At 38.7% G+C, this 19,972-nt stretch overlaps 1 protein-coding gene across 3 annotated transcripts in view; it reads right to left on the bottom strand.

Annotated features, from left to right (window-relative positions):
* znf638 (zinc finger protein 638) overlaps nt 1-19,972 on the bottom strand; it is a 252,174-nt gene that overhangs the window by 21,377 nt on the left and 210,825 nt on the right. For all 3 annotated transcript variants that reach the window (XM_051928463.1, XM_051928465.1, XM_051928464.1), the window contains exons 18-19: nt 12,031-13,381; nt 6,939-6,998 (exon numbers count right to left, since the gene is read on the bottom strand). In XM_051928463.1, the coding sequence (XP_051784423.1) occupies nt 6,939-6,998; nt 12,031-13,381 (1,411 nt within the window). The remainder of the gene's footprint in view (nt 1-6,938; nt 6,999-12,030; nt 13,382-19,972) is intronic.

The following is a 19,972-nucleotide window of genomic DNA, read 5'->3' as shown; positions in this document are numbered from 1 at the left end:
GATGGGGGGAGAAGGGACTTAGTCAGGGAGGCGACCAAGAACCCGATGGTCACTCTGTCAGAGCTCCAGAGGTCCTCTGTGGAGATTGGAGAACCTTCCAGAAGGACAACCATCTCTGCAGCAATCCACCAATCAGGTCTGTATGGTAGAGTGGCCAGACGGAAGCCACTCCTTAGTAAAAGGCACATGGCAGCCCGCCTGGAGTTTGCCAAAAGGCACCTGAAGGACTCTCAGACCATGAGAAAAAAATTCTCTGGTCTGATGAGACAAAGATTGAACTCTTTGGTGTGAATGCCAGGCGTCACGTTTGGAGGAAACCAGGCACCGCTCATCACCAGGCCAATACCATTCCTACAGTGAAGCATGGTGGTGGCAGCATCATGCTGTGGGGATGTTTTTCAGCGGCAGGAACTGGGAGACTAGTCAGGATAAAGAGAAAGAAGACTGCAGCAATGTACAGAGACATCCTGGATGAAAACCTGCTCCAGAGTGCTCTTGACCTCAGACTGGGGCGACGGTTCATCTTTCAGCAGGACAACGACCCTAAGCACACAGCCAAGATATCAAAGGAGTGGCTTCAGGACAACTCTGTGAATGTCCTTGTGTGGCCCAGCCAGAGCCCAGACTTGAATCCCATTGAACATCTCTGGAGAGATCTTAAAATGGCTGTGCACCGACGCTTCCCATCCAACCTGATGGAGCTTGAGAGGTGCTGCAAAGAGGAATGGGCGAAACTGGCCAAGGATAGGTGTGCCAAGCTTGTGGCATCATATTCAAAAAGACTTGAGACTATAATTGCTGCCAAAGGTGCATCGACAAAGTATTGAGCAAAGGCTGTGAATACTTATGTATAAGTGATTTCTCAGTTTTTGCAAAAACCTCAAGTAAAAAGTTTTTTCACGTTGTCATTATGGGGTGTTGTGTGTAGAATTCTGAGGAAAAAAATGAATTTAATCCATTTTGGAATAAGGCTGTAACATAACAAAATGTGGAAAAGGTGATGCGCTGTGAATACTTTCCGGATGCACTGTAAGCAATATATTTGAAATGTAAGTTGGCAAATTAATGCAGTCTCAGTTACAGTAATTTATGAAAGTTAAAGCACTGGGATTTTGTGACATTTGAAAATTAAATCAATTTGTATCATCTGTTAAATACAGTGGAACCTTGGGTCACGACCGTAATTCGTTCCAAAACTCTGGTCGCAACCCGAAGTAATTTCCCCCATCGGATTGTATGTAAATACAATTAATCCATTCCGGACCGTACGAGCTGTATGTAAATATATATAAAAATATTGCGGCTTATTTTCTTCCATAGTTATTGGTGTCAACCATGGGATCAAACAGCTCATGATTTTTATTTTATTTTTTTTTAAAACGGCATGTGATCTAGGACTGCATTGTGAAGAGGAACAGCTGGCACAAAATAAGGCAGGCATGCCTTTTCAAAAATGCCTCTTCTCACATGCATAACTTAGGTCGGTCTGTCTGTAGGCCATTATCAGAGTTCTGAAACCAAACTGACAGGAGGTCTAGTAGGTTTTCTGTTTTTGCCCATAAATATATATTTGGCTCAAAGCGGGTCCTTGAGTGTGTTAGGAGCAGTTCTCCTGCACATATTCCAGTATTAAGAAAGGAGGAGGAGCACTAATAAATTTAGGAGTGGTTCTCATGGCTAAGCTGGTATTAATTTAAGGGAAATAGGCCAAAAACAAAGATTAGGTCAAAATGGTGAAAATAAGCACGGGTAAACTTAGTCCTGCTGCCCTGATGGTTAACAAATACGGGCCAAATGTCAATAAAAATAATAAATGGCATAAAAAGACTGCAGGATTAACACAGTGGAAGGTATTTTTTAACTGGGACAGACAAGAAAAAAATACAAGCAATATTATCCAAAGATAGAAAGGACTGGATTAAAGAAACAGCATATAATGCATAAAAAGGTGGATTACATGACAGACATGAAAAACCAATTATGGCCAGTCTACCATCACAACAATAAATTGCAATTCAAAATATAACCAGAATGATGATGATGAGGATGATGGACACCTTGTCTACTACCTTAATCAAAATCAGCATGCTTCTGCTGCTGCCATCCCTGTCCCAGCAGAACATTCCATTGCCAAGCGAGCAGTCACAGACAATGAAGTTAATTCCACTACGAAGGATCATGATTTAGGACAGGAAGGAGAAGCAGCATTTAGGCATTCAGGAAGGTTAAAAACCAGACACTTTCAAAGGTGGCTAGGAATTTTCCACTGAGGGGATTTCCTACTGGGAGAGTGGATACTGCTGGTGGGGATGTAGTGGTTGAAGTGCACAGGCCCTGGAGTAATTTGGTCCTCTGGAAAATAAATGAACTGGGAAATCCAAAGAATAATGTAACTGCATTTTTTAGAGGGCTTGGAAATTGTTATGCTGTCACATAGTCCGCATGGGGAGATATGCTAGAATTAATGATAGCCATTCAAAAACAAGGTGTGTGGAATCACTTAAAAGCTAAATTAATAGCTAGATGATAACAGAGTTAAGAAATTTGTTTTCAAATAATGAGCTCAGTGAACTGTCAGACAAATAGAAAGAAATGTACCCTATTAAGATTGACTGGAGTAAAATAAAAGGTTGATTGCAAAAGCCTGAAGAACAACCTGATGTTTATTGGGAAAGGTTACGATAGTTTTAAGAAATATACTAACCAGGTTGTGAGACCGATAATGTACCTTTGTTTGTTAATATATTCATTGAAGGATTCTAAACGTCAGTCAGTCAGTCATTATCCAACCCGCTATGCTATATCCTAACACAGGTGCAAGAGGCAATTAAACAAAACTGCACAGAACTATTACATTTTTACTGAGGCTCGGGCCAAGGTAGCAGCCATGCATTTTTTAATGTGATTAAAGAAACTCGGACTCAATTTTATGTTGGCCAAAATAATAGAGACCAAGGGTGTTTTAGACATCAAAGCCATAATCAAGGCCAAGGTCAAAGTAATCTTCGTATACCAACGGATGTCCGTTTTATCTGTGGAAAGAGTGGTCACTGGAGAGGTGAATGTCCTAGAAATATACAAAATAATCCAGGTACGAGGGAAATTAGAATGATGGTCCAAATGAACATAATATTGTGTCCTGAAATATGCAGAATTAGACAGGTCCAGCATTGGAATTTGTGGATCCAAGTTCTACTGAGGATTTAATGCCATTTATTAGTCAGAATGCTTCAGATGAACCTCAATTAACAGTACAGGGAAAAACTGTTCCCTTTCTAGTGGACATGGGTACAACAAAATACAAAATTAAGGCAATTCATTTTGACAATGTACCACTGTCAGATAAACATTTTACAGTAACAGCGGTTGAAGGCACTCCAACCTCCATCCATCCATCCATTTTCCAACCCGCTGAATCTGAACACAGGGTCACAGGGGTCTGCTGGAGCCAATCCCAGCCAACACAGGGCACAAGGCAGGAACCAATCCCGGGCAGGGTGCCAACCCACCACAGGACACACACAAACACACCCACACACCAGGGACAATTTAGAATCGCCAATCCACCTAACCTGCATGTCTTTGGACTGTAGGAGGAAACCGGAGCGCCCGGAGGAAACCCACGCAGACACGGGGAGAACATGCAAACTCTACGCAGGGAGGACCCGGGAAGCGAACCCAGGTCTCCTAACAGCAACCTCTACTTCAGTTATTTCAGATTTATATGTGCTGCAGGGGCCATTAAAAAACATGCCTTCCTGCTTTACAATGAAACATCCATCAAACTATTAGGAACGGACAGGATTTGCAAATGGGGACGGTACTTTAAACTATACCATGATGGCATCTATTTAGAAGCGCCAGAGAGTTACCTTAGCATTGTTCAAGAAATCTTAAACCAAGAATTATATAATTTGAGTGGGTTTACAATTTCTGACATGTTAGACACACCCAAAGAGCAAAGTGTGGAGAAGGCATTAGACACTGCTCATTTGCCCCTTTCTTTTACCTCATCCCCTCTTAGCTCAAGTCCCTAAACAAGTCTAACTTTCAAAAACAATTCTTATTTGTTCATGAAACACTGGCATTTTCTCAGGCTGTTCTCGCTCAGGAACATAATTCTAGGCACTGTTTGATTGCTTATTATTCTATGGCTGCAGCTCTTCTGGCATGTCTTAGAGCTGTAGAAGCTGCACATTTGGCTTCAGAGGCTGTAGAATCTTTACTGCTGGAGCATAATGTTACTATCCTAGTTCCACATGCATTGGCCACTATTTTGACTAAAGCAGCTACTCAGTAATTGACAGCTTCTAGATTACGCAAATATGAAATGTCTATTTTAGAGGCTCCAAGTGTTAAGGTCCAGCGTTGTTCCCAGTTAAATCCTGCTATAACGTTTACCTTCAACACTTGTTGAAGAAGTGGAGGAGGATCCTTATGATTGTAAGCAAGTGATTTTTCACATTGCTACACCTCGTGCAGATCTCCAAAACACATCTGACTTAGAATTCTGACTTGGAGCTTTTAGTGGATGGCTCCATCAGCTGTTCTGTGAATGGCAATATTCAGACAGGTTATGTTGAATGTACAGAAATGGAGTGCATAGAAAAGACTAAACTTCCAAACACCTGTTCATCACAGGAGGCAGAAATATTTGCTTTGACTACAGCTTGTATACTATTTATAAAGATTAAACCATTAATATTTATACCAACTCCCGCTATGCTTTTGGGATACTCCATGACTTTGGGGCTCCTTCGAAGCATCATGTATTTTTAACATCCTCTGGCTCTCCTATTAGACACAATTTCAATTTGCTCGACACTTTGCAGTTGCCATTAGCATTAGCTGGGATAAAATGCCAGGCACATACTAAAGGCAATGACATAGTGAGTAGATTAAATGCTTTAGCTGACTTGCACACCAAACAGGCTACAGTGACAGGCCCTTCAGTACTCCATTGTCCTCTCTCAATCTCTACAAGTAGAACTCACAAAATTACTTAACATGCAAATTCAAGTTAGGCAGAAAGGCAGGTCTGGATAGCGGCCAGATGTGCACCTGACACTGAGGGTCTGTGGCGTTCCAAAGTTTGGTTGCCTTGTAGCCCAACAGTCCCTTTAGCCTTGGTTGGCCCATATTTCTCATGGTCCATCTCATGTGTCAAAAGGGGGATTTGCTTTCCCTAATTAACCAAAAGTTGTACTCTGTGTATGATCTGCCAACTACACAACATAGTAAAATAAAAACATGCCTGGCTGGTGCTTTTCCACAACCCCTCTGGGCCTTTTATAAATTTAAAAATCGAATTTTTTTTTGCAATTACCCAAAATACAGGGTTTTCAATATGTATTAGTAATTGTTGGGGTTTGTTTTCTAAATTGGTAGAAGCTTTTCCTTTTAGGAAGGCTGATTCAAAAGCTGTAGCTAAGCATCTATTAAAAGACTTAATACCTCACTTTGGAATACTGCGTACACTGGCCGCCAGTGACAAGAGGAACTCGCTTTGTAAATAAAGTAATTCAGGGCATTTGTAAAGCATTCAGGATTTGGCAACTTCTGTATTACTCTTGTCATCCTGAATCAGCTGGACAAGTTGAAAGAATTAATGACACTATCAAAAGTAAACCTGCTAAAATATATGCAAAAACTGGCTTGAAATAGCCTGATGCTTTACCTTTAGTACTTAGTGTCATCTTTATAGACGTCATAAAACATGACTTTCTGCTCATGAAATTTTAACTGGAGAATCTGTGTAACAATCTGCAGCTGCTCTTCGGACTTGGAAACAAATGACTATACATTTTCTGACTGAAAGAATGCATGCTTCTTGTATTGCCTTAACACATTCTCTTAGATCTGCTTGTCTCTCTCAGGATGAATCTGCATTGCCACCTGCTTTGATGAACCTGCTCACTCCTTTCATCCAGGAGACTGTTTAATAAAGTGCACCAAAAAAGAACACCTTGGCACCACATTGGAAGGGCCCTCTCTACAAGAACTGCTCACTACTTGGACTGCTATACAGTGGGAAAACAGCCAAAATGGCTTCACACTTCCCAATGTCAACTCACACTGTCACAAAACAAGGACTCCTCATCCTAAGCCTCCTGATCGCCTGTAACTTCCAGATCAGCGGGGCAATTTCACAGGCTCATCTGGACTCGAAAGAAGATTACAGCTGCTTGATATCACACTTAAGTTCCTGAATTTCACTAAATATCTCTCATTTCACAAGTTCTCATATTGGGCTAGAACAGGCTTTCCACATTCAGTCAGCACTGGTATTCCTTGTTTGAATTTTTATTTTTAGTATTGATTTTAAGCAATATTTTTTTTTCCAGTTAGTGGAGACAATGTCAAGAGAATAAATTTGGAATATGCACATAGTAATAAACCAGGTAACCCATGCAGATATCCTTTATGCTGAAATCAACCATATCAAGATTACACATTTCCACTTGCTGTTACACAGGGTGAAACCACATGTCTATGACACATTCAAATTCAAGCACTATGTTGTATTTTGGTATTTATTAAGGCCAATACTAGTTTACTTAAATAATAGTTGAATACCTACTTTATGGGTATACCATTATTTTAAAGTTGTTACTATTAGCAATTATATTTTATATTCGACTACAAAAAAAAGGCATAAAGTTCACTTAAATAATGGAGGTACTTATAATAAAAAGCCGTTGAATGGGATTTATGTTTTTGCAGTGATATAAAATATATTTCTTTTGATCCTAATATGGGTCTGCAATGAACAGGGTAAGAACCAGTTAAGTAAGGAAAACACAGCCATGACTACTCTTATCCAAGTTCAAGGTAACAGATATAGGCTTAACTTCGACATTTTAGCTTTTGCAAGCCTGTCCAAATTAAGATTTTACATCTAACACCCACAGCCAAAATTAAAAAGTAAGAAGTCTTACTTGTTTTTCATCTGATGGCTTTACACTGTTCCTTGAAGATCTAGTGGTTCTCACAGAACACTGCAAAATACGAAATGTTTTTCAAAAAGCACAACTTAAGTGAAATTCAACTGTCCAACTGGTAAAAATCCCAAGGCTTGGTGTCATCACAGAAATAAGTGGGTCTGAAAATGTTATGTTAAGGAGATTGTAAATACAGGGCGAGTCAAAATTATGTTAACATTTGAATAGCGGAAACTATTTACAAAACATACTTCATTTGTGCAAGATGATTAACAGGAATGTCTCAACCTGTTCACCATTATGTTCAACACATATACCATATGAGGCACATAAATTGTCCACAAAAATTGTATACAAGTATTTATATAGCAGTACCATTAGTGTTAACATAATTTTGACTCACCCTGTATACAGAATAAATATATACTAATTGCACTGTTCATTACATACCACTAAACCAAGATCCACTCAAGCAATGTATGTAACCTTGATATAACAAATCAATTTAGCCTTTCTCTGAAGACGCAAACATTTTAAGCCTACAATTTACTATACAAAATCTAATTTCAATAACTAATGGCTGGTTAGACAACTGGAATAAAAATAAAACAATCTGTCTAAGTTTACTTACATTATACTGCACAACAATTTTTTTTTTTTTTTTTTTTTTTTTTTTTAAAGTCTTGCTTCCTGTTTACTTGCCTGAAGAAGGGGCCGGAGTTGCCTCGAAAGCTTGCATATTGTAATCTTTTTAGTTAGCCAATAAAAGGTGTAATTTTCCTTGACTTTTGTTTCACTACATTCATAATGGCTAATACGGTACAACACCATATTACTACTAACATTCAGGAATATATTGATCTTAGTTTCTTTTGTCTGGACAGGCTTTTAGAAATGTTTTCTGACAAAGTCTAACCTGTCTTTCCTATGCTTGAGGTTTACCAGTGGTTTGCACCTTGTGGTAAACACTGTCTTTACTTTTATGAAGTCTCTTGATTATAGACTTTGGCAGTGATAGGTCTACTTCCAGGAGGAGTGATCTTGGTTTGGCCAAATATTGTGAAGGGATTCTTCTTCACCAAGGAGAGAATTTTGCAATCCTGCAGAACAGTTGCCTTCTGTGGTTTTCCAGAGCTTCTGGTGTTGCCAAATTCACCAGAGTCTTCCTTCTTTTTAAGAATATACCAAATGGTGGATCTGACCACTCCTCATGTTTCTGCTCTCTCTCTAAAGGGTTTGTTTTTGTTTTCTAAGTTAAAAATGATGGGCTGTCTTTACTTGCATGGACAGCTCTTTGGACCTCATGTTGAGAGTTCACAGTGGCAGCTTTCAAATACAAATTCCACTCTTGGAATCAATTCCAAACTTTTTACATGCTTAACAATTAATGAAATGATAAAGGAGCTGCTCAAAACTGGATATGAATCAGCTTTTCAGTCTCATGTCCAAATATCTTTGAGTCCCTGGAAATGGGGGACTATGCAGAGAAATGCCATCATTGTTAAACAGCTCATACAATATTTTTGGTAAACCCCTTAAAGCTGAAAGTCTTTCAAACACACTGTATTGGTATACAGAGCCAAAATTATGAAAATTGTGTCACCATCAAATACTATGGATAAAAAAAAAAGGCAAACCATTGCACTATTTTTTCAATACAAGTTACAAGTGAAAGGAATCACAATTTAAAGAAGCTGCATTATAAACAGAAAATAACTTTTTGAATACTGGCTGGCTGTTTTTTTAGCAGATTAAATACAAAGGACGTTCCGTAAGACAGCGATGAATGTATGGAGGGGACAGCATCACATGTCAGCTGTATGCAGAGAGCATCCTGAAACCACAAACAAAAGCAGTCCTTTATTATTTTGCAAAACTAATTTTAGGATTGAAAAGATGAAAATGCATAGCAACATTACAGTGTTTACTGTACTAGTCAGCCTACAATATCTAACAAATGTTCCTGCAGTGTAAAGTCATTTCATGACAAGTATAACATGAAAACAAAACTGTACACTGAAGCTACAGGTGATTCTTTTCAATTGACAGGGTTTTATACCACTGGGAAAATGACAAGTATTCAACAGCTTGTTGAATACAAGTGATTGTTTGTTCCAACAATTCTTCTGTCACAAAATTTAAGTGTTCAGTTTTAGGAAATGGACATTATCTTTTGTTAATCAGAGGGGGCTAAACTCCAGTACAAATAGATCTTACCTAATGCAATCACAGTGAGGAATTTTGTAAAACATATGATGCTCACTATTATCTGATATGTACTCAGGGCTCCCAACAAATATACAAGAGAATTTGAAAATGGTCCTTACAACTGGCCATGAAACTACAAAGTGTGAACATGCATTTTCAGGCCTCAACATTTCCTAACATGAAGACCCACTTAATGGTCCAAGTGTGACAATTGTTAATGCAGCTCTATACACAGATCAAAGGCTGTGGTCAACTAGATACATATGAGACTGTAAAGAATATACTGCACCTCAGAATAACCATGATGTTCTTCACAGAGAAAATAATTGGTGGGGTCTAATTAAGGTCTGAAAACAAAATCTGAGAATACAGTATTAATGTAGTATTTCAGTTCATTTTTGGTTATATATTTTTCAGTACACTGACGACCCTGACACTCTTGACTCACTGACACAATGTCTCCCTTGTGTTTCCGAATGGATGAGTAGTAATTTTCTAAAACTAAATAGAGAGAAAACAGAAGTTTAAGTGATTAGCAATAATGGATATAATGAGGTTATTAGAAATAAACTTGATGCATTAGGATTAAAAGTCAAGACAGAGGTAAAAAAAATGTAGGAGTAACTATTGACTCTGACCTGAATTTTAAATCACATATTAATCAGATTACTAGGACAGCATTTTTTTCACTTAAGAAATATAGCAAAAGTTAGACCTCTTATAACATTGTAAGAGGCTGAAAAATTAGTTCACTTTTGTTTTCAGTTGGTTAGATTACTGTAATGCACTCCTCTCAGGACTACCCAAAAAAGACATCAATCGACTGCAACTAGTGCAGAATGCAGCTGCTAGAATCTTAACTCGGAAACAAATCCGAGCACATCACCCCAGTTTTGATGTCACTGGTTACCTGTGTCATTTAGAATTGACTTTAAAATGCTGCTTATGATTTACAAAGCCTTAAATAATTTCGCTACCATCTTATATTTTGGAATGTCTGACACCTTACACTCCAAATCGTAACCTTAGATCCTCAAATGAGTGTCGGCTTAGAACTCCAAGAGCTAAACTTAAAAGAAGTGGTGAGGCGGCCTTCTGCTGTTATGCACCTAAAATCTGGAATAGCTTGCCAATAGGAATTCACCAGGCTAATACAATGGAGCACTTTAATACACTGCTGAAACATTACTTTAACATGGCTTTCTCATAGCTTCATCTCAGTTAAATCCTGGCTCCAAAATCCGTACTAACCCCTACTTTCTCTTCTGTTTTTTTTTCCGGTTTTCTGTGGTGACAATCTGTGCCACCACCACCTAATCAAAGCACCATGATGTCCTTACATTGATGGATTAAAGGCCAGAAGTCCACATGTCCATCATCATCAAGTTTTTCAATGAGAACCCTGAATACAATGAGGACTGATTGAGGTCATTTATGTTAGGTAGAATGCCCAGTGGGGGCTGGGTGGTCTTGTGGCCTGGACCCCCAGCAGATTTTATTTTTTTCTCCAGCCGTCTGGAAGTTTTTTTTTTTTTTTCCCTGTCCTCCCTGGCCATCAGACCTTACTGTTATTCTATGTTAGTGTTTCCTAATTCTATTTCGTCTTTTTTCTCTTTCTTCATCATGTAAAGAAAGCACTTTGAGCTACATTGTTTGCATGAAAATGTGCTATACAGTATAAATAAATGTTGGAAAAAGATTACAATCCTTTAAAAATCAACTAAAAAATTCTCTCCCAAAATTTAGATTGTGTTTATATTGTGGTAGAAGAGTGCTATGCACTTGTGTACAACAAAACTTTATAAATCAACATTGCTATAAAAGGTTAGAAATAACCCTCTACCTCATACTGTAAATAAAGCTGGGCTATCAGAAAGTGTACCTACACCTCCAGGTTTGCAAAGCTTGTAGCCCAGCAGATTACAATATGCGTTTGCAATCTGTCAAATCCTGGAATGGACACCCTGCATGACCTGCCGACACAAATTTCCAAACTGACAACCATCACTGCAGCACTTCACTGATTTGGGTTTATGGCAGAGTCCACAGTAAAAGACACATTAAAGCCCACCTTAAGTTTGGGGGGAAAAAAAGGCACGTACAGTACTCTGACAGTAAGTAACAAGTTTCTCTGATAAAATTTTATGCCAGTTTATTCTTGGTTTCAAGTGTTATGTCTGAAAGTAAAAGACTGCTTCTTGAATGGAAGGACGCTACCAAAACAAATGAGATGCGTTTTACAAAATGTTTAGAAGATAACTACATATAAATGGACAGGGAGAGGAAAAATAGAGTCTGATTGCAATTTATGAGATATCTGTATATTTCTATAATCCCAGTCATAGAGGAGCACGTTATGCATTTATTAACCTAAACGAAACAGCCTTTTTTAAGCTAAATGAAACAATTATCCACGGGGTACTCTATAGTGGCAAAAAATATGTAAAATTTACTGGCAATTTGATAACAATGATTTGACAATGATTTTTACTTCTAAAAACTGCAAATGTCATTTTACTATAGGAGAGTCATCAGCAAGCCTTTCTTAATAAAATACTGAGGTCTGAAACAATGAGGCACCTTAGGCTCAGAAACACATTAAAATATAAAAAAAAACTAGAATCTGAAATACCCATCCAAGTTGGTGCAGTTTAAAACCAAGGCGCAAATTAAGGGGTTGGGAGGTCCTGTACATTTTAAGTACATAAATAAATAAATAAATAAATAAATGAATGAATGAATGAATGAATGAATGAATGAATGCAAAATTGTCTTAAAACGTTAAAATGTTGCTTTGAATGGAATCTACGGACCCCTACTCTAGAAAGTATTAAAAACAAAATGAGGTGGAAAGAACTTACTCAGCTATATTTCTGCTTACCTTGTGCTTTTCAATCCCAGAGCTGGATGCCCTTGAATCCCATTCATTGTTAGCTGAGGTACCTTTGACAACTCTCCTGCGTTTGCTTCCCAAAGGGCTGCTGCTCTCATGAGCTCTTCGGCCCCCAGTGGAACTGCCACTGCTAGAATGACTTGGACTAACTCTGCTTTCTAGATCTGTTTTGGCAGTACTTGCCCGTGTGCATCTTGTTTTCTGTAACTTGTCTGTAGAGGAGGTCTGAGTACCGTTCTTGGCAAGGAGATCAGGACTTGTGGCTTGCTTACACTCACCCTTGCATAGTGCTGGTTTGGAATTCTCAGCAATGTTCTCTTTGCAAGTGTCATCTACCAATAAAGTTTCCTTAACCAAAGAGTCACATTCTTTTTCTGCAGATGTCGAACCTACTATGCCTTCTTTCATGTCATCCGAGGTTTTGACTGAAGGTGATCTTGTAATATCACTGTTCAATAAGCTTTTATCATTGGTATTAGGTGTGGCAGTAGAAGATACTTGCCCATCTTTTGTTGACAGCAATGACATTTCCTCTGCTACACCTTCCTCTTCTGACAATGTCTCAAAGACTTGATGAGATATGTCAGACACAGTATTTGTAGTAGAAATGTCTGAACATCCTATTGACGAAGGTCTTGCAGCAATAACAGGCTCAGCATTTTCTGACAAAGATGAACCAACAGAATTAACAGCTTCTTTACCATCTTCTTTTAGTATGTTAATCGATTCTGGAGTTCTGTTCTCATGTGACAAAGTTTGATCTTCTGTTGTCTGACTATTGTCCAGAGAATGGAGGGTGGCTTTCTCATTTACATCCTTTGCACTGCTGACTGCTGCTGCCTCCTCTTGTGTTGCATTACTGGCATGTTCCTCATTCAACGTCTCTGGTAGAGACCCCTGAAGTCCTACTTCAGGATTCTCTGCTTCAACTGGCTTTTCCATCTGTGTGTCAGTAATATCTTTTGGATCGGCACCACCACTGTTTACTGCAGTTGCCTTAGGCTCCAGCTTATCTGCAGGAAGTGTATCCTCTGATAAAATGGTAAGATCTTGAACTGTACTAATAATGTCAGTCTTTGTTGATTCTATTTCCTTGATAGGATGATCAGCAGGGATTGATTCATCTTTAATGTTGCTGTTTGACAATGGAAAACATTCCACTTTGGGAGACTTCGCATGAACATTGTCGGATGCATCATCATCTTTAACAGTTTGTTCAGAGGATTCAGATAGAGATTTTGCTTTGTCCTTCAGATTTGCAGATTTAATACCTCCACTGCCTTTATTAGACTTGCTGAGCTCACCAAGCTTCTTCTCAGACTTTTTAACAATGGGGTTCCTGAAAGGAAAACAGACATGTTATAAAGCTCTCTTTTATTTATAACATTGACATATACAAATTGATTAAAGTTTGTGTGGGTCCTGGAAAAGTAAATTAGACCTTAAGAATATAACTAATCAGTATTTACTGCATTGCCATGTTTAAAGCATTCATTCTTATTTTCAATCAAGTCAAAAATGTCCCAACATTATTTGTAAAAACCATAGGAAACAAACTATCAACATCAATGTTTTGAGCTCTGACATGTAAAAAATGTGTCATCCGTGATGTTCATAAATTGCAGCTTGCTTTGAAAACTAAAACCACTAGTAAGGAGATTCTTTATAATCATACAGAATGAGCCAAAATGAAGTACCACATTTCTCAAGGTCATGCAGCTGAGTGGGTTGGGGGTCCTTTGATAGGCGATCTCTTGAAGTTTTCAGTCAGCAACATGCTTTGGTCTGGTGCACACCATGTGATCGCTGTCAAAGTGTACTTTAAAAAACAATGAATCCATCATCACTATGCAACATGCCTTCTGAACATCCCAAATTAGAAAACAGACGGGTAACAACATTGAAAAGAAAATCTCCAGGCCGTCCTGAAAATATCCAAGCTGTAAGAGCATCAATTTTGCAGTTTCCTAGATGTTCAGCACACAAACATGCTTCTTTCTTAGGCATTACCATAAGTCTTTGAGGAGGATTTCACATGAGAACCTTAAATTTACATCCATATAAAATGATGGTAAGTGCAGGAACTCACTGAGACAGACTGGGAGAGCCATAGAGAGTTGTTTGCAAACATTCTGCAAACTGTTCAAGATACCATTGTCATGTGCAGCAACAAGGCACATTTCCATTTGAATGGTTGCATAAAAAACAAAACGTTTGCTAATGGGCTGAAACCAACCCTCATGAGCTTCAGAGACTCCTGCACAGTGAGCATGTTATAGTTTGGTACGTCGTTACAGAATTTGGCATTATTGGTCTTTACTTTTTATGAGCAGGGGGGAGCAACGGTCACCGTCACTTCAGAACATTCCATTGAAATCCAAGAGAAGTTTTTGTGACACCAACTAGAAGAAATAGATGTGATGGATGCCTGGTTTTAACAGAATGGAGCAGCAGCTCATAAGGCGCGAAGATTCATGCAAGTTTTGCGGGAGATGTTTCCGGGGAAGCTGATCTCCCTGCGAGGTGGTCATGTGGTCTGATCTCGCTCCGTGTGATTTCTTCTTGTGGGGCTCTCTCAAGTCTAAAGTATATACACACTGACCTCAAAACCTTGAAGCCCTCAAGGACACTATTCGCCACAAAATCACCATTATTCCCCTTGAAATGGCCTTGAAATCATGAAAGCGTTCAGAAATCATCTGGAAGAGTGTATCGCTAATGATGGCCACCACCTTGAAGACATCATTCCTTAAAACACAGTGAAAAAAATATATATTTTGTATACCCTTTCTTGTGTCATAGTGAAATTTTATCTAGTAGAGTTTTTGTAGAATAAATAATTGAAATGTTGTACTTCCTTTTGGCTCACTGTAAATTAAGGCACACATACATGTAAACAAAAAAAAAATCACTTATGGTTATTATTCTGACAGCAGCAAATTCAAAGTACTGGAAATGAGAAATCCAAAAATTACTTAAAAAGAAAATCATAAAACATTCAGTACAGTAATCCCTCCTCCATCGCGGGGGTTGCATTCCACAGCCACCCGCGAAATAAGAAAATCCGCTAAGTAGAAACCATATGTTTATATGGTTATTTTTATATTGTCATGCTTGGGTCACAGATTTGCGCAGAAACACAGGAGGTTGTAGAGAGACAGGAACGTTATTCAAACACTGCAAACAAACATTTGTCTCTTTTTCAAAAGTTTAAACTGTGCTCCATGACAAGACAGAGATGACAGTTCCGTCTCACAATTAAAAGAATGCAAACATATCTTCCTCTTCAAAGGAAACAGAGAGTAAAGCAAACAAATCAATAGGGCTGTTTGGCTCTTAAGTATGCGAAGCACCGCCGGTACAAAGCTGTTGAAGGCGGCAGCTCACACCCCCTCCGTCAGGAGCAGGAAGAGAGAGAGAGAGACAGAGTCAAAAATCAATACGTGCCCTTTGAGCTTTTAAGTATGCGAAGCACCGTGCAGCATACTTAAAAGCTGCACACAGAAGGTAGCAACGTGAAGATAATCTTTCAGCATTTTTAGACGAGCGTCCGTATCGTCTAGGTGTGCGAACAGCCCCCCTGCTCACACCCCCTACGTCAGGATCACAGATAGTCAGCGCAAGAGAGAGAGAAAGAAAAGTAAGCTGGGTAGCTTCTCAGCCATCTGCCAATAGCGTCCCTTGTATGAAATCAACTGGGCAAACCAACTGAGGAAGCATGTACCAGAAATTAAAAGACCCATTGTCCGCAGAAATCTGCGAACTAGCAAAAAATCCGCAATATATATTTAAATATGCTTACATATAAAATCCGCGATAGAGTGAAGCTGCGAAAGGCGAAGCACGATATAGCGAGGGACCACTGTATAGCAGAAAGCAACAGTAGCAATTTTATCAGATTTATCATCTAAAATGAAGCAGCAATTATCTCCACAAAACACTTGTTTCAACTGTACTGTCTTTGTTTGATTTTTAGTAATCTAGTTCTCTAGTTTAAACAATGGTGAGGGTGTGGAGATGATTAAAAAAAAAAGTTGCTGCAAATGTTTTAGAATAAAGTTTTAATCAAAGTGTATCTTCTCAATCAATCATTCCTGTCACTCTGCTACATTGCATGCCCAAAGGCACTTTATCATTTTTGAGTAGACTAACCAAGGCAGCAGCAGTACCTTATTGAGAAGAAAAAGGTTCCTGCAAATACTGATCAAAATTCTCTGATGTGTGGGAGTATTTAAAAAAAAAAAAAAAAAAATCTGAAAAAAACAACTTTTGTTCATTGTGTAAAAGCCACATGGTGTTCCAGAACAGCACTAATACAATGCATGAAGACCAAAAGAGGAAGCACACTGAAGCGTAGCACAGAACAAGCCAACAATACCTCAAGTAACCCACTTACACTTAGATGTTCGACAACTAAGCAGAGTCGTACTCGGACTGTATTTGGATGGGAGACCACCTGGGAGTATCAAGTGCTGTAAAAGCTAAGTGCTTTTATCATGGAAAAGATGCTATCTAAATAAAACACGCTATTATTTTTTCCAGTGTTATCATGCTGGTTAACTTGAAAAATTCATGCTAGTGACTAAGGTTGGGACAGATGTTAGAGCTACTACGTTGCTTCAGAACAAACAGATTGATTGTCAGCTAAATGCACTTGTTAGTTGCAGTCATTATTACTCCTGAGTGCATTGAAGTAAAATAATGTTTCAATACACAGGCTAGGTAAACATGATAAGACTAGTTTGTTAAATGCACTTGCTAACTTTATTTTAAGCAGGGCTGCAATTTTACTATTTGCCAGATATTTCATGGCCAGCAACTTGTAACTCTCTAACTACTTAGTAGTAGTTATTGATTCTCAATTTTGACATCTTACATAAACATGTCCGCTTTACAAAGCTGTATTTTCTCCAATCATTATATTGTAAATAACCAGACTGACTCATGAAGCTTTATTTTTCTTTAATCTAGTTTAGTTGATACAGTTGAATCAAACTTAACAGTTTGCTGGTAGGAGTTTGGCTTCTCTGAAAATAAACAATTTCTACTGCAGTTTGGACTGTCAAATGCACAGAGCATATCGCTCAGCACAATCCTGGTTTTAAAAATGAAAAGGGAGTGAAAACAAGTATGTCTAAGTAAAATGGTTTCCATATTTTCTCTTAAGTCAGTGTGGACTTAAGTCATCTTGCCAGAGAGGTGCACCCTGAAAAAAGCAACATGTGAGTTATACCGAATACTGATATTCTGCGATGTAAAGATTTTTTTTTTTTTTTTTAACAAATTTCTATTTCTCTTTCTCTTCTTCACTTCGCCTCTTGTGTCTTGCACAAAGCAGAAAAACTTTCCCAAGTGAAAGAATCTGTGTATTGCACAGAACCTAATGCACAGAATTTTTGATGGACTGTTAAAGAGTGTTTGATGGACTGTTATTTGGTAATCGACTGATTAAGATATACGTGAAAAATTGCCAATGAGCATTACAAAATTTCGAATGAATGGACAGTTACATACATATTGTCAAACCCTGCTCATAGTTTTTATAAATTTGGTATTAAAAGTTTAAATATGGGTGATTGGATATTAATGTTAAATGTGTCAAAAGAACAAAAGCTTGTTATGCAGTCACTGCCCATTTAGAAGAATGCGCAAAGCTGTACCCAAGTAATTACATTTATTTAGTGTCTCTTTTTTTTTTTATATATAAACTTACTCAAAAGAACTTTACATAAAGTGGGGAACGACTTAAACCACCAATGCATTGCATCCACTTGGATGATACAACAACAGCTATTTATGCACTGGTACAACAACTACATATAGCTATTAGGTGGTGAAGAGGTCAGACAAGCAGTTAACCAGTAAGGGACAGGGGATTATTACAGGGCCAGAAAGACCAGACTGTGCCAAGAAATAGGGAAACATCAAACTGTATTTGAAAGATGCTCAGGGACCTTTTATGACCACTAGAGTCAGGACATTGGTTTAAAGTCTCATCTGAAGGACTGCAAAATTACAGCACACAGCTTTTATCTTAGTCTTCTGTTCAAAAGATACAAGTTACCCAATATGATTTCAGTTGGTATCATTTATGTTTAAAACATAATTAAGACCTTTTATGCAAAAAACATCCACTATATACATGATGTCTATAAATAGCATTTACCTCAATTTAAGAAAAAAAAAAAAACACATGTAACGGGTCTTCATGTGGATCCATAAAGTCAAACAGAACTAGACCTAAATTACTAGGTCTTGTTTCAAGTTGAAATGCCCATGTGAAGTAATGTTAAAGTGAAGATATCGCCACCGCTCCCCCACCACCACCACTTTTAGGCTTTTTTTGACTTAAATATTTTACTGTTAACAGTGATGTCGATTGTCTTCTTGGAGTTATTTTAGTGATGTTTATTCATACAGTGCATCCGGAAAGTATTCACAGCGCATTACTTTCTACATTTTGTTACGTTACAGCCTTATTCCAAAATGGATTAAATTCATTTTTTTCCTCAGAATTCTACACACAACACCCCATAATGACAATGTGAAAAAAGTTTGAGATTTTTGCAAATTTATTAAAAATAAAAAAAAATTGAGAAAGCACATGTACATAAGTATATACAGCCTTTGCCATGAAGCTCAAAATTGAGCTCAGGTGCATCCTGTTTTCCCTGATCATCCTTGAGATGTTTCTGCAGCTTAATTGGAGTCCACCTGTGGTAAATTCAGTTGATTGGACATGATATGGAAAGGCACACACCTGTCTATATAAGGTCCCACAGTTGACAGTTCATGTCAGAGCACAAACCAAGCATGAAGTCCAAGGAATTGTCTGTAGACCTCCGAGAAAGGATTGTCTCGAGGCACAAATCTGGGGAAGGTTACAGAAAAATTTCTGCTGCTTTGTAGGTCCCAATGAGCACAGTGGCGTCCATCATCCGTAAGTGGAAGAAGTTTGAAACCACCAGAACTCTTCCTAGAGCTGCCTGGCCATCTAAACTGAGCGATCAGGGGAGAAGGGCCTTAGTCAGGGAGGTGACCAAGAACCTGATGGTCACTCTGTCAGAGCTCCAGAGGTCCTCTGTGGAGAGAGGAGAACCTTTCAGGAGGACAACCATCTCTGCAGCAATCCACCAATCAGGCCTGTATGGTAGAGTGGCCAGACAGAAGCCACTCCTTAGTAAAAGGCACATGGCAGCTCGCCTGAAGTTTGCCAAAAGGCACCTGAAGGACTCTCTGACCATGAGAAAGAAAATTTTCAGGTCTGATGAGACAAAGATTGAACTCTTTGGTGTGAATGCAGGCGTCACGTTTGGAGGAAACCTGGCACTGCTCATCACCAGGCCAATACCATCCCTACAGTGAAGCATGGTGGTGGCAGCATCATACTGTGAGGATGTTTTTCAGTGGCAGGGACTGGGAGACTAGTCAGGATAAAGGGAAAGATGACTGCAGCAATGTACAGAGACATCCTGGATGAAAACCTGCTCCAGAGCGCTCTTGACCTCAGACTGGGGCGACGGTTCTGCTTTCAGCAGGACAACGACCCTAAGCACACAGCCAAGATATCAAAGGAGTGGCTTCAGGACAACTCTGTGAATGTCCTTGAGTGGCCCAGCCAGACTTGAATCCCATTGAACATCTCTGGAGAGATCTTAAAATGGCTGTGCACCGACGCTTCCCATCCAACCTGATGGAGCTTGAGAGGTGCTGCAAAGAGGAATGGGCGAAACTGGCCAAGGATAGGTGTGCCAAGCTTGTGGCATCATATTCAAAAAGACTTGAGACTATAATTGCTGCCAAAGGTGCATCGACAAAGTATTGAGCAAAGGCTGTGAATACTTATGTACATGTGATTTCTCAGTTTTTTTTATTTTTAATAAATTTGCAAAAACCTCAAGTAAAATTTTTTCACGTTGTCATTATGGGG

The sequence above is a fragment of the Erpetoichthys calabaricus genome, chromosome 5 (assembly GCF_900747795.2).
Source record: "Erpetoichthys calabaricus chromosome 5, fErpCal1.3, whole genome shotgun sequence".
In the NCBI taxonomy this organism is placed as follows: Eukaryota; Metazoa; Chordata; class Cladistia; order Polypteriformes; family Polypteridae; genus Erpetoichthys; species Erpetoichthys calabaricus.
Note: the sequence above shows the minus strand (reverse complement) of the source record. Positions and strands in the feature narration are given on the sequence as shown.